Here is a 14,250-nt window from a genome sequence, read left to right as displayed (position 1 = left end):
TGAAAAACTAACGGCTAGAGATTACCCCAAAAGAATTATCAATTCCTGTGCCAAACGAGCTAGAAATCAACCAAGAGAATCTCTACTTGAAAGTCACCCAAAACAGACCGATGACAGGACTACCTGTGTAACAACCTATAGCCCAATAACAAACCACGTGAAAAAGATAATCAACCGTAACTGGAGGATTATAACATCCAACACCCTGACCTGGTCAAAACCAAGATTTGCAAACAAAAGGAGCAGCAATATAAAAGATCTTCTGGTCCACACAAGACCACCTCCGAAAAAGAAAAAACAGCAACCAGGTCTATGGAATAACCCCCCAATCACTGGACACTACCCCTGTGGGACCTGCGTAGTGTGTGCAACCACAGAACCAACGAAAGAACTGCAGTTACTTCCAGACTTCTCATGGAAACTGAAAAAACACACTAACTGCAACACTAGCCACGTTGTATATATGATCACATGCCCTTGTGACATGCGATATATTGGGATGACCTGCCGAAAAGCCAAACAGAGACCCTGTGAACACAGGAGTAATGTGAACTGCAAGAAAAGCACAACAAAGATGTCATCACATTACAAAGAGAAACAACATACAGCCAATGACCTGCACTGGGTAATCCTAGAAAGTCTAGACACAGTAGACAGAAACGCTGCAAAAATACTGTTCGAAAAGGAACAACGTTGGGTCCACAGGCTCAAAACAGATACTCAGGGCCTTAACGATTCTGTTCCTTGGCTGTCCCTCAACAGATAATTAATATTCCAAGCCCGTCTGTAACAATGTACCTCAAACAGAGAACACGTGTGGACTGTTTATTCTGCTCACACCACATACCCGTGATTTTTGGCAGTGCTTTATGAGAGCATAATAGAAGTTGAGTGCCTTCACATAAGACTTGGTAATTCCCATGCCAACCTATAACATACTAGCTTAAAAATTCCCTTCACGTGCACCTTGGGCCACCAACTCGGCAAAAAACGGCTGAAACCAGCAATATCCCTTCGTAACATAATTACCAAAGATTGAATTCTCACCTAGTTATCCCCCCAAGAGTTAAATAAAATACATTAGAGATTCCAAAAGATAGCAATAACCATCGACCTGGATCGATCGTGAAGCATCTCTTCTAAAATTGATGCATTTATTAATTCTTTGCACAATTAATCTTAGTAAACTAATTGCTACCAAATACTACTTTATTTTATTTTAATTTATTTTATTAATGCCAACCCGTGAAAAATGGGCAAGTAGTAATGCTAAGAAAGAACGACCGGAAAGTAACTCTTCCATTTCTAGCATCACTACGTTTAAATCCACCCGGAACTACACCGCCCTGTAGTTCCGGGTGATGACAGGCAGAGCCAGCACATGCGGCGAAGACCGAGTAAGAAGGCACTAAGGTAACGCTGAGAGCCGAGCGCACCAAGCACGAGAGCAAAACCGCAAGTACGAGATCGCCTCTGGTAACACTTTGTCTTTAATACACCTCTAGTAAGACCTCTCTCGATCAGCCTTAATCCCCGAGGAAGTATTTCTTCAAATATAACAAGCTATGCACGAGGAATAAAAGCGCATATAGCGCATTGGGCACCACTCGAGTCACGCACAACGCACTCCCCAAATAAGGACTCACGGATAATCTCGGGTCAAAAGAGCATGTGTATAATTCATTTCAGCACGAAAAATCAAACACCTGAATGATATGTGATAGTAAGCATGGTATGACTGGAGTGTGAATGCAACCACAAAAGCGGCCACAAATTACAACGGTTCTCACTATAGAACACGCACTAAGAAAGTACAATGTTAAAACTATGGGCACCTAAATACAGTATTAGTCTTTCCTGCCCACCGAAGTATGACGAAGGAAGAGTTGACGCCTGAAATGAGTATGAGGAAAAGTATTGCCATTTTCTAGTTCCTTAAATAACGAAAAGGTACTATTGTACATAATATGTGTTTTCCCGCACCCCGTCTCCCTGTTTGTTGCTGTTTGTGTGTGTGTTTCTTTATTTTTCAGGTACAATGAAACCTTGAATCACGAAGAATCAGCTCAATTTACCTCTTTTCTTCTCACAACGATTTTTTTCACTATTTATTCACCCCCATTGGTCCTGACGAAAGCCTAAGATCCTCTGACTACCAAAGGCTGAAACATGTTGACCTCTTTTTAAACTCTATATACAATATGCACTTGAATCCCTAACCAATTCAGAAAGTGCACCTAACTTTTTACTTACAGTCCGAATCCAGACTTATTAAAACTGTCTTTGTCTGGCTGTCCGGATTTTTAACAACTACACCACCACTATACCCCCCACTATCCACGATCACTACTGCCTTAAACCTAAGGCAAAACCTCCTGGTGGAGGGTGCACAATACAAAAAATGACTCAATGATTACGCACGCACGTGTAAGAAAGCGGGTACCCAGTATATACCGCCGAAGAGAGATCATCTGAATACACGTGTATGAGAGTCATATTTGTTGGGAGATACCAGTTCCTCGACTTGTGAACCCATGGTTTAAGCAGGACAAGTGATCCTTTCCCCCTTCTGATTATAAAAGTCAACCTTGGAGACTGAAAGGATCTTCACTCTACCTCCCCCATCCCCATGATTATACAAGGTTCTATATCAAAACCAGCTCAGATATTTTATCATCAGGGGCAAGGGAGTGAGGTGTTAAAAGCACAGGCATGGTACTGAACTTTAAAATATCCTAACGGATGCCAAATATATACATGGCCATTTTTTACTGAGCCACAGTAGCGGCCGGTGGTGGGAGTGCTGCGGGGCTGTGGGGCAGGGCGGGGGTGGAGCAGGGTGGGGGGTAGTAAACTATGGAATACAGCCGAACAGAGGTAAGTAAAAAAAAAAAAAATAATTTAATTGCGCGCGCTGCATTACCAAATGCGATGCAGCACGCGCAACAAAATTTGTTTTATTTATTTATTTGTTTACTTACCACCGTTGGGCCGTATTCCATAGTTTACTATCCCACACCCTGCTCCACCCTGCTCCTCCTCACCGTCCGCAGCACTCCGACCACCAGCCGCTACTGCTGAGCCATTGATCGTTTTGCACCAAATGTGCAGCACATGACAGAAAGGAAATCTGGAAAAAGTTAAAGACAAATGTGAGATTCTGATCAATAGCTGGTGGGGTGTGTACAATGAGAATAATGGTGAATACATATACAATATTTCACTTTTAGTGTCCACCTCACTTGTGACCTAACAGTCCATTTCCACTCTCGGAACCCAGCAACCCCTCCAATTACTCATTGACTGTACTTTTCCCTTTTACCCTATTCAGTGATAAACTGCCATTGGCGTGTTTCGTGCTATACTAATCCAACATTAACAAATACACCTACACATGGGGTGATTGAATAAAGCACATGTTTAAAATGATATGTACTTTGCTGGATTGTTATCTCTCAATGTTAAATACTGACTGAGAAAGCAAGAGTAGTACCAGGCAGCCAGTGCAATATAGCCCAAAAATGCAAATGCAATGTTAGTTAGACCGAAGTGTGTGTTTGTGTGCGTGTGTGTGAGCGAGCAAGAAAGAAAGAAAAACTAGGACAGAGAGAAAAAGAGAGAGAAAGATAGTGAGGAAGATGGCGAATGAAAGAAAAACAAGTATATTTTGAAAGGGGGAGTTTACTTCCAAAGAGCTTCGAATTTTGCGTTTTTAGGCTAGTATATTAAATTCTACAACCACCAACATTGGAATGTCCCTAGCGTTAACATGCACTTCATTGACAACGAATCCCTAGCTCAATTCCTTTTAAAATGTTCACATTTGAAACAAATGGGCCAAGTGTCAATGACCTCTATAAGTAAAAAAAAATAGGCAGACACATATGGCAGACAGATGGTAAAAATGGGAACACAGTGGTGATGGTGAGCAATAGAGGAAATCATGAAGACAGAGACGAGGCCTGTCTAATGAAAATACCAATAAGATTGAATTAATTCAGTGTGCTGTTCACTAAAAGGGAGAGATAACGAGGGCTTAGAGAGAGAGTAAAGCTTGAATATGGAGTGAGGGTCTGCAGAGGAGGGAGCAGAGGGAAAAGGAAAGAAGGGTGTGGGGAGGGACGCGGTGCAGTAGAAAGAAATGAAGGGTTAAATGATGAAGGCATGTATAAAAAATGGAAGAGAAAAGTGAAACAAAAATGAGGGAGGGAGAGGTGTACAGAGTAAGACCAGGAGGGGAAAAGAGCATTAAGAGAGAGAGAGAGAGGGGGGGGGGGAGAGAGAGAGAGAGAGAGAGAAATTGAAGAAAAAGAATCAGAAGTCAACAATAATGATTTAGCTAGAGATATAAAAAAAGAGAGAAAGATAAATACAGAGAAAGAGAGAGATTGAGAGTTCAACAGTGTAACGTTTTACCATTTTCCTTTTCTTCTTTGTTTTCTGTAGAGGGGCTGAACTTTTCCAGGCTACAATTGTTAAAGCTGTGAAGGCAAGGATTGAAGAAGAAAAGAAATCAATGGATCAGCTGAAGAGACAGTATGCTTTGCTTCTCAAACATGTTCAGTCTTTCTTTGTCTAATATATTATTTTTATTACACATCCAACAAATTCTTGTGAGGTATTATGTGTTCCATCACTCTAGGGGATATATAGTACTAAACAAAGAACAGCGCTTTATACTATAATTTAGATACTGACCTGAAACATGCAAATACATTTGACTCCAAATTTGTGCTTAAAAAATGGTTTTTGCAATGTACTAAACCAATTTGAGGGGGCAGTAACGTTTTTTCTGACTCCTACAATGGGTTTAAAATTGATAAGGAATTACTATTTGGAAGGGGCATGTTGTATGAGTCTCTTCTCAATAGGAATTCATATCCACATGTGTCAGAAGTTTTGGACTGAAATAGCAGTCCTGAATCATTGCAAGGTAACCTGCCCCTAGGTTAGGGTGGTAGCCCATTCGCAAATAAGAAGGTGGTCAATCTGGTGTCCCTTCCCCGTTGTGAAGTTAAAAAATGTTTTTTAGGCAGCAGGAAGAGGACTGCTGCCAACTCTCAAACAAACATTTTATCAAAGTTTATTTTTCTTTTTAAATGCAGTCCCATGTGGGTTACATTAAACAAAATGCTTATTGAAAGTCAGCCACAGATATGGTGGTCTGCAGGCCTCCATCCCTATGATGACTTTCAATATGAGTGGGTCAAACTTTGCCACCTACTGCATGATTAATAATGAGGTAGGTCGGATTATGACCCACTCAGATTCTAGAGTCCACTAGATACTGGCATAAATTCTCTTGTACACAATGAGTCAGGATTTGCTCTTTAAGGAATACATTGTACAGTCCCTCTAGAGGAATCCAGCCCTCTAGTGCCTTCACTGAGATGTCTACCAAGACCACCCTGGACTGTACTTCCACAATGTGCATCAGATGTAGTCATTCGGAGTGCAATCCTCTTCATGCAGACCAGGATTCCATTAGAGCGATCCTTTTTTTTCTTGTAGTTTTTAGGCAGGGATCTAAGTTGCTGGGCAGTTCTCACATATGTATACGTGCCCTGGGGTGACAAGCAGGGGTGCACCCCTGACAACTTCCTCTGTTTCGCAATTTCTAGTCCTACAAAGCACTATTCTTTAAAACCCAAAATAGAGAAACTGTCTCTTGGACATTAGGATATGGCTAAGTGACCAAGTGGTGTGGATAACTTTCCCTAACACTCCCCTTCCAGCCCCTTTGCTAATTCAATTACTGGGTTTGTGTCTGAGTGGCTGTGAAAGAAGTGGGGATGAACCTTTATACTGTCCTAACTGTCATTCACTCTTTGAAGACTAGTTTGGATACCCAGCCTTGGGTCTGGTTAGCAGAGCCCAGGGTGTAATCTGAATTAGAAAAACAGTATTAAGTAGTCAAAATGGGGTCAAAAAGTGTGGGGACACTGCAAAACGCCCTGGTTTCTCACACAGTTCTTAAATTGTGACTAGTATTTTGCAAGCAGCAAATGGTAGTTTTTTCTTCTGTATATCAACACCAACAATATTGTGGTACAAGAATATCAAGCATAGAATATTGAGGGATAGTATATCAAGTGGTACTGCATAAATCTTGAGGTATAGATTTACTATTGCTAACTCCACACCTATGTACCTTGAAGATACCCCGTAGTTGCATATATGGGGAGTTTAGTACAGAAAATCTAGGCTTACTCATTTGTCAATATTTTGGCCTTTTTATTCTGTATCAATGATACTGTGGGTTCGATATACAGGGTGTATACTGTAAATAGTATGCTGTCAGTTTATGAACACCACCGCCTATTCAGGTCCCAGTTAATTTAAGCACTCATTCTAAGAAAGACATATCTCTCCACAACAGTGAAAGTTAGGCTAACAAGCAATGCTCAACAGCTTCAGTAAAGCACCCTCCACTATGCCCCTCAAGTCATACTCTATTTTGTGGTGCTAAAGTGCAATTTTATAACTTAAGTAACTTGCAAGATGTTGCTGAAGGTGTCAATTAGCTACAAAGTGAGCCAGAAAAGTCCGTAATGTATTTCAGTATAACTACACTCCTAGTGTTTGCACAACTTTACACTTTGAGCAGCCGCGGCCCGTGGGGGAAGTTATGGTGGGGCAGGGAGGCGGGGAGGGGGAGGGGCAGGGTGGAGGGTGCTAAAAACCGGCATATGGATAATTGCAGGCAGGGCCGGACTGGCTACTGGGCAGTTGTGTGTGCTGCCAAGCTGGGGGCTAATTTCTCTGTGGTGTGGGCTTATTTCGTTGATGGGGACCTGCGTGCGCATTGAAATAAAAAAAGCAAAACTAATTTCGTTTTGCACACACAGGTCCCCATCAACGAAATCATCCCCCTGTTTGGCAGCACACACAACTGCCCGGTAGCCAGTCCGGCCCTCATTGCAGGTAAGTACACAATTTAATTAATAAAATGAATTTCGTAGCGCGCACTGCATCACAAAATGCGATGCTGCGCGAGCTACGAATTTCATTTTATTAAATAAATTGTGTACTTACCTGCAATTATCCATAAGCCGGTTTTTAGCACCCTCCACCCTGCCACTCCCCCTCCCCGCCTCCCTGCCCCAACGTAACTCCCTCCACGGGCCGCGGCTGACTTTGAGATAGATAACCCTGGTTCCGCTCCACACATCTTTTGCACGTACAAGTACAACTTATATGCAAACATGGCTAGATTTAGGAGTGCAAATTAAGTTGTTTAATCCATGATACTTGAGTTTGCCGTCAAAGGTGGATTTGTCCACAGGGTTGTGTAATATTTTGCATGAGTACATCATATGCTAGAGGTGGAGTGTAACTGTTTCAGAGTACGAGTGCCATGGAAAGGTTGCTAACAACCAAAGACGCTTAGAATTTGTGGGTGTTCTTAGACTTCGCTATGAATTATTCCCTCCCTAGAAATAGTCAGATATATTTTTCTGACATGGCAGAATAAAATCAATATAAAGGGTAGGGATTTTATTATTGTATTTTATTTGGAATTTTGATAGAATCTACTAGCCACCGTGAAATTGTCTAAGTGCTCTTTGGGGAAAGTGTACTTTGAAGCTGGAGTAACATGTTGGTTTATTTAATCATTGCTAAAAGCAGCGATGAACAGTACCTTAAGATAGCCGTTGCATATTTAATAATATGATCTGGCATAAATATCGTCCCATTGATTGTATATTTTCTAACACTAACTCCAATAAAAGATCAATATTCTTACATGAGTTTTAGGATACATTGTTTATGTCAGACAGTAGTTTGACAATGATATAGATAGCCCATCACTGAATATGCTCCTATGTAGATGGTTAATCCTTGAAAGAGTAATAGTGTCCTGAGAGTGTGGGTGGAAAGGCTGTGCTGGTCTGCAGTTGTGTGTCTGATTGGGCAGAAAATAGGGTGCATCTGGACAGAAAAGTAAAGAGAGGCTATGATATAAATGTATCGTGTTAGTATTGCTTTGTTGTGCTACTTTAATGGTCTACGACCAAATAAAGTATTTTCTTCTAAAAAAAGAGAGACTATGATCATCAAAATATCACAGTGAATTGGGGAGTTTTTATTGATCTTCTAAATTTGAGTTAATCATTTTCCACTGTCAGTTGAAGATGTAGCCAGTTGCACAGGGAAGGCTCAGAACTGGAATGATCAGCCACTGCATTCCCTGTACTTCAACAATTGGATTGGCAGTGTACACCAGGCTTCTGGTCTGTTGACATGGGTCAAACAGTTAAGCAAGGGAGTCCAGTGTGCCACCATGGGTGTTGTGTGTGTGAGGCATAGTGTTTTTAAGGTCAGTCTTTGTTTTACTGGAAGGCAATTTAGAAGTTGCTCTGAAATGGTCATCTCGGTTCTGGCCACAAATTAGGCGAGAGTATGATTTTAACTCTTTTATGTTCTGAGAGACACGTACTGGGGAGACCAATGTGTAAACTGCTGCACTAACCCACACACGTTATGACCATGGCAAGGATTTGGCTGATTTTGAGAGAGCGTGAGGAAGAGAACACCCCCAAGATTCGTTGTTGTGTAGAGGAAAGCGATTTTTCCCATTGGAAAAAAAAATTGTTTCCTCAAAAATAAAATAAAGAGTAATTGCATTAATGTAGTTGCATTTTGCTTGTGTAGTAGTATACTATGTCCAATCACGTATACAGAGCTTCTTCCACATAGAAGCCAGGATTAGTAATTCATGGCTTTTAGGGCAATCATGGAAACATCTCTGTATTCAAAAACATTGCAATTTTACACCCATGACAGAGAGTAAGCATATAGTAGGTTCAAGTTTACGAACTTGGTTGAGCATTGGTATCTGAGTGTATCTAGTGTGCTTTAGGTCAGACGTCCTTTTAGCCGCATTCTCAGAGTGCATTCCACTAGGGGGCTGGATGCTTCATGCAGTTTTGCATTTTTGCTGTGCCGCAGGAATTGAGAGACCTGTCAATCAAATACTGAAAACATACAATTAGAACTAAACAACCAAATACAGGGAATCGCAAGCCACAGTTCTTTATTTATCCAGACATTTTTAGGTATTTTGTGCAACAAATGGACTAAGACCTCAATTAAAAGTGTTCTGGTTGTGCACAGCAAATCAGGTTGGTTCGAAGTTTTAAAATATGTGGTGTAGAGCCATGAATTACAACTGGCGGAAGCTCTGACTCTGAGCGATGGTTGTAATGTTACCTCTTCGTTTAAAGGAAACATAGCATGAAAGTACTTGCCTACCAAAAAAAAAAAATGATTGTATCCCTGTGCAATGTAACTGGTGATGTGCTCATATAAATCGCTCCAGTACCTTGGGGTCGAGTTCGCACTATATAAATCTGCAACAACAAAAAAAATGCCCATCCCTCAATTCACTTCCCCTTTTGTGCCACGCTTCTGATGCTACTACTGTAAGTAGAAATAACTACACCAATTTTTTCCAGAATGGACCGCATCAAAGCCAGGCAGCAGAAGTACAAGAAAGGTAAAGAAAGGATGCTTAGCTTGGCCCAGGAGTCGTCGGAGGGACAGGAACACCAGAAACCTGAAGAAGACGATGATGAAGGTATGGTTGGGTTTCCGGTATAATCCTGTGGCACTGCGGGTAAGAACACAAGTGCACATTAATATTGCTCAAACGTGTTGGCATAGTGTTAATGCCACTATCTTTTCTTGGTTCCTGCCTTTTACTCAATGTGAGAACAGTAATCTATAAAGCACAATGAGGTAGCGCTTCCTTGCTAGCCCAGCCCCAGCTGCTTCGATGTCCTTCTTTTGGTGTCCAGGCTAAACCCAGCCGCAACATCTGGAACATTAGGAGTTGTTTCTGTTTTGCAAAAAAATTCTGATAACAATCTGTCAGTCACCAACGGGTGAGGGTCTGAGAAAAGCCACGTATGGGGGCCCTGAGACACCTAAAGGTCACCTTGACCTTATCGCTTTTCTGTGACCTTGTTGTAGTTCAGTTTTGTATTACTGTGAGTCATTCCCCAGAAACAAATTATTTGTTGTATAACTGTTTGGTGAAAAGAGATGAGTGCATGGTGGAGGAATGTATGGTTCAGATGCGCGGCATGTAACTGAAAAGAATTTTGGCTGGGGAGAGAGTGTTTTTAGGCTCTGATTTTTAAAGCACTTTTAAATGGTTTTATCCTTTTCCAAGGTTTTGTACTTTTCAGGATGCAAGGCCCTGTTTTGTTATTGGCCCCAGACTCTGTTCCATTAGGCCCATATAAAGTTGGGCTCTCTGACCAGGATTCGCGGTTGCTTTCTTTCTTAAAAAAAAATAAAAGCATATGAAGGACTGGAATGCATCTTCATCTTTTTAAATACACTGGGGCAGATTTACAAGCCCCTTGCGCCACTTTTGAGTCACTTTTAACATGGGGAAAGTGACGCACAAGTGGCGCAAGGGGCTTGTAAATCTGCCCCCCAGTTTCTTTTCTTGTTGTGCAAAAGCTGCTCCTTCGAAAGCGCCAAGAAGTTCATCCTTGTGCAATGGCATGATTCGGACTATGCTTCATTATCCAAACAAAAGATGCACAATGGACTTTGCATTCACAACATTAAAAGGTGTGACTGGTAAAGCCCCAGGGCCTCATTTGTGAGAAGTGGCGCATCGCTGCATGAAAACAGCGATGCGTCACTTCGCAGTGCGCCCTCCTTGCAACATGATGGATGCATCATATTTACTGTATGATGCATCATGTCGCAAGGAGTTACAGATACATCTGTATTTCTGACGTATTTGTAGGCGCAAAAGTGACGCATTGCTGGAGTGTGTCACAAAAGTGACGCAACTCCAGCAATGTGTCCTTTCACATGGGCCTGCATCAGTCTTACACCTGCTGTGAGGCAGGCGTAAGATATTGACGCATTTGCACTCTAGAAGTGGCGTAGTGAAATCTCGTAGATTTCACTGCATCACTTCTACGAGACATACTTACGTGGGAACCAGTAGCGGCTGGTGGTGAGAGTGCTGCGGGGCGGTGGGGTGGGGCGGGGCGGGATGGAGCAGGGTGTGGGATAGTAAACTATGGAATATGGCCCAACTATGGTAAGTAAACAAAGAAATAAATAAAACGAGTATCGTTGCGCGTGCTGCATCGTATTTGGCAATGCAGCGTGCGTAATGAAATTTGTTTTATTTATTTATTTGTGTTTACTTACCTCTGTTCGGCTGTATTCCATAGTTTACTATCCCCCACCCTGCTCCACCACCGCCCCGCCCCTCCGCCCCGCAGCACTCTCACCACCGGCCGCTACTGGTGGGAACGCCCACCCTGCATACATTATACCTGATGCAGGTATAATGTAGCGCAGGGGTTTACAAAGTGACACATCTGCTTAGATGCGTCACTTTGTAAATAGGGCGCAACAGGGGCATGTTTTACGCCGCCGATGTGTCACTAAAAGTGATGGAACCGAAGCGCAAAACTGTCGCCCCCAGAATAAACAAACATCTTAATTACAGGAACGAAGTGAAATATGCATGAGAAAAGCAAACAGATTTTCAACATTTTGAGATGTGAAGGAAATGTTTAAAAAGCTTGTTGCAGTGTAAACAATATGGTTCCTTTCAATATGCAATGCATCTTCAAGCTAATGAATTGGATGTGCGATGATTCAAAGCATTTTTAGAATGGTCAAATAGTGCGTCATGCATTGCAATGGAAGAAAGAATGGCATATGCAGTAGCCAGTTGCGTGAGGTGAGAAAACAATCTTCATCTGGGCGGAGCTAAAGTCCTCTTTCTACACAGTTTGAAGAACTGATAACAAGAAGTCTCCGAGTGCCTTGTTCTCAAGCCAGACCTAAAAGACACTCTATGCCTCAAGGGACCAGAGATATTCAGGCAATTTGGTGCTCTGAGAGTTATATGATCAATAAATCAACCATCTCTTGCCATATCATTTAATAGTGAAACCTGAATACTTATTTTGTTTGAGTTAATGAAGATCAGCTTTGGATAAGCACATGTGAGTACATTACAGTGTTTTCTAGTAACTATCCAGGGAGCCAGACTATAACTGCCCACTGCCATGTAGATTATTGGATGATCCGTTCTCTAACAAAATGCAGGTGCTATAGTGCAGGTAACAATCGAGGAATGCTTATACAGTAGTGCAAGCCATTTGGAGCGTAAGTGATTCATTTTTGTGCAAAACAGCAAATGCGTGTTAGTGTCTCCTGCTCTCCAAACTTACAATCACAGCAATCAGTCCAAAAATGGTTATTTCATTGGATATTTTTCCATACCCAATGTCTGTTTTACTTGCAAATAGTTACCAGTCAAACAGGAATGGGTCTGTCTAAGAAGGGACTTCAATTTCCTTCCCATGATGGTGTCTTTTACCAAGCCTGCCATAGTGTGATCTATGCCAGCTGGATGGGACCAAAGGTGACATAGTCCAAGTTCTCTCAAGCATCTTTTAACGTAGATTAGCCAGGAATTGTACTGGAAGTTTCTTGGGATCGTGGATTCCATAACCAATTTCAGATATGATGCACATGACAATTGCGATTTAGGCATAGCCAATTAGCTCAGTTGCTAGGGTGATAGTGCCCGAGATAGGCACCAAACCAAATTTCAGAAGTGTTTTTCCAGGGCCCAAATTCAAAAGGGATTAGAGAGAATTTTCAATTTTTTGCAATCGCTTGAAGTCACTGTATCTTCAAAGTTCTGTGGCACATATTGCTACTGCTACTGCTTTTTGTCTATACATCTGTAAGATGATGCTCAGGGCATGGCAACCAATTTTGTGTTTAACCCTCAACATGACATTTGCTTGGTGCTGAGAGGTATTGGTTGTCTTTTCAATATGGTCACACCAATTCAGTTTGTTATTAAAGTAAAAACACATCAGTCGTAGCTATTGATGGTTTTAAGCACCTAGCCCTCTATCCTTGCAGATTTCCTTAAAGGAAACGCCGTTGAAATTGGCATTACTTTTTTTGGTGCATTAATGCAAAGCTCCTTATTGCTCCAGAAGCTGTCAAATTTCTCCAAAGTTTTATGCATTTTGTTCTGTGTACACATCAGTAGGGCTGCACCATCTGCAAAAAGATAAATAACTATTTTTATTACACAATTTCGGAGCATCTGGGCTCTCTATGGATCAAAATGCCAGCCTTGTCGCACACTAGAATGAATGAGAAATAAGGAGAGTCCCCAGAGCTTTCGTAGAAGACACAAGCGCTTGTTTCTGCATTCAGAATTTTAAGAGCTTGAAGGTGTTTTCCACCCACATTTTTTTGTGAGTGCCACGGTTTGGATATGATGACTAGAACAAACACTAATTTTAAATCTATTATTGATAGGTATCGAGGCGATTTGAGCACCTTTCCATATTTGGTACACACCATATATAGTTTGACGGCTTAATTGATAGTACTGATGCCTTTACAAATCCAGCCTGTGCATTTTTTTTTCAACCCAGGCCTGCAACCTATTTAAAGAAACATGGCCAAAGAATTTCCCAGTGGTGTCTAATAATAAAATACGCCTGTACGCAGCGTAGTTCCTTTTTTGTGGAAGGGAACTATGATAGCAGTTTGCCACAAAAAAGGGATGCATTTCTGTCCCAAAGCTAAGTTAAAGATCTTGGCCATGATCATTGACCAGATCTTAGAGCAAAGCATTTCCACTAGACATGGTCAGGACGCGATGCTTTGTTGGCCTTTTGCTCTATGATTGCTCTTTCTACCTCCAGGCGGTCTATGGTTGGCCATTAAATACTGCCTTCAATTGGTCCACCCAAGCCTGTGAGCAAATCTGAAGGTCATGCCTATTTGGACCATCTCTGAAAACTCTGGCAATATTCCCCCAAAAAGCTCGGCTATTTTTGTCTTCAACTCCCTTGAACAGGTCGCTCCACACTCGAAGCTAAAAGTTTGATTTCTTCTTCTTTAGTAGGCTTTGTATTTGCTCCTTTCGCTCTTAAACATTTGATTGTTGGCTAATGAATGATACCGGTCTCTGTGTGCTTCAAAGACTTTTGACTTGGTACCTCTACACTCCTTATCATACCACCCAGAGTCATTCTTTACTCCACCATTTTGCTTGGCCATCCCCGTTGTGGACCAGTAATGTATAAGTTCACTTGACAGAGCACTACAATTTTCTAGTACCAAATTATGATCTTCAGTGCAGCAGCAACGAATTAGCCTCTGAACCTGCAGATGTTTTCAATAGGAAACAATTTTCCTATGAGCCTCTGATTCACACTGTGACAC

General features: G+C 41.7%; 1 protein-coding gene across 2 annotated transcripts in view; it reads left to right on the top strand.

Moving 5' to 3' along the window:
- Positions 1-14,250, top strand: part of PIEZO2 (piezo type mechanosensitive ion channel component 2) — a 1,179,452-nt gene that overhangs the window by 921,434 nt on the left and 243,768 nt on the right. For both annotated transcript variants that reach the window (XM_078688152.1, XM_078688151.1), the window contains 2 exons: positions 4,447-4,536; positions 9,459-9,580. In XM_078688152.1, coding sequence (XP_078544278.1) covers positions 4,447-4,536; positions 9,459-9,580 — 212 coding nt within the window. The remainder of the gene's footprint in view (positions 1-4,446; positions 4,537-9,458; positions 9,581-14,250) is intronic.

Source organism: Lissotriton helveticus, chromosome 4_1 (assembly GCF_964261635.1).
Source record: "Lissotriton helveticus chromosome 4_1, aLisHel1.1, whole genome shotgun sequence".
Taxonomy (NCBI): domain Eukaryota; kingdom Metazoa; phylum Chordata; class Amphibia; order Caudata; family Salamandridae; genus Lissotriton; species Lissotriton helveticus.
Note: the sequence above shows the minus strand (reverse complement) of the source record. Positions and strands in the feature narration are given on the sequence as shown.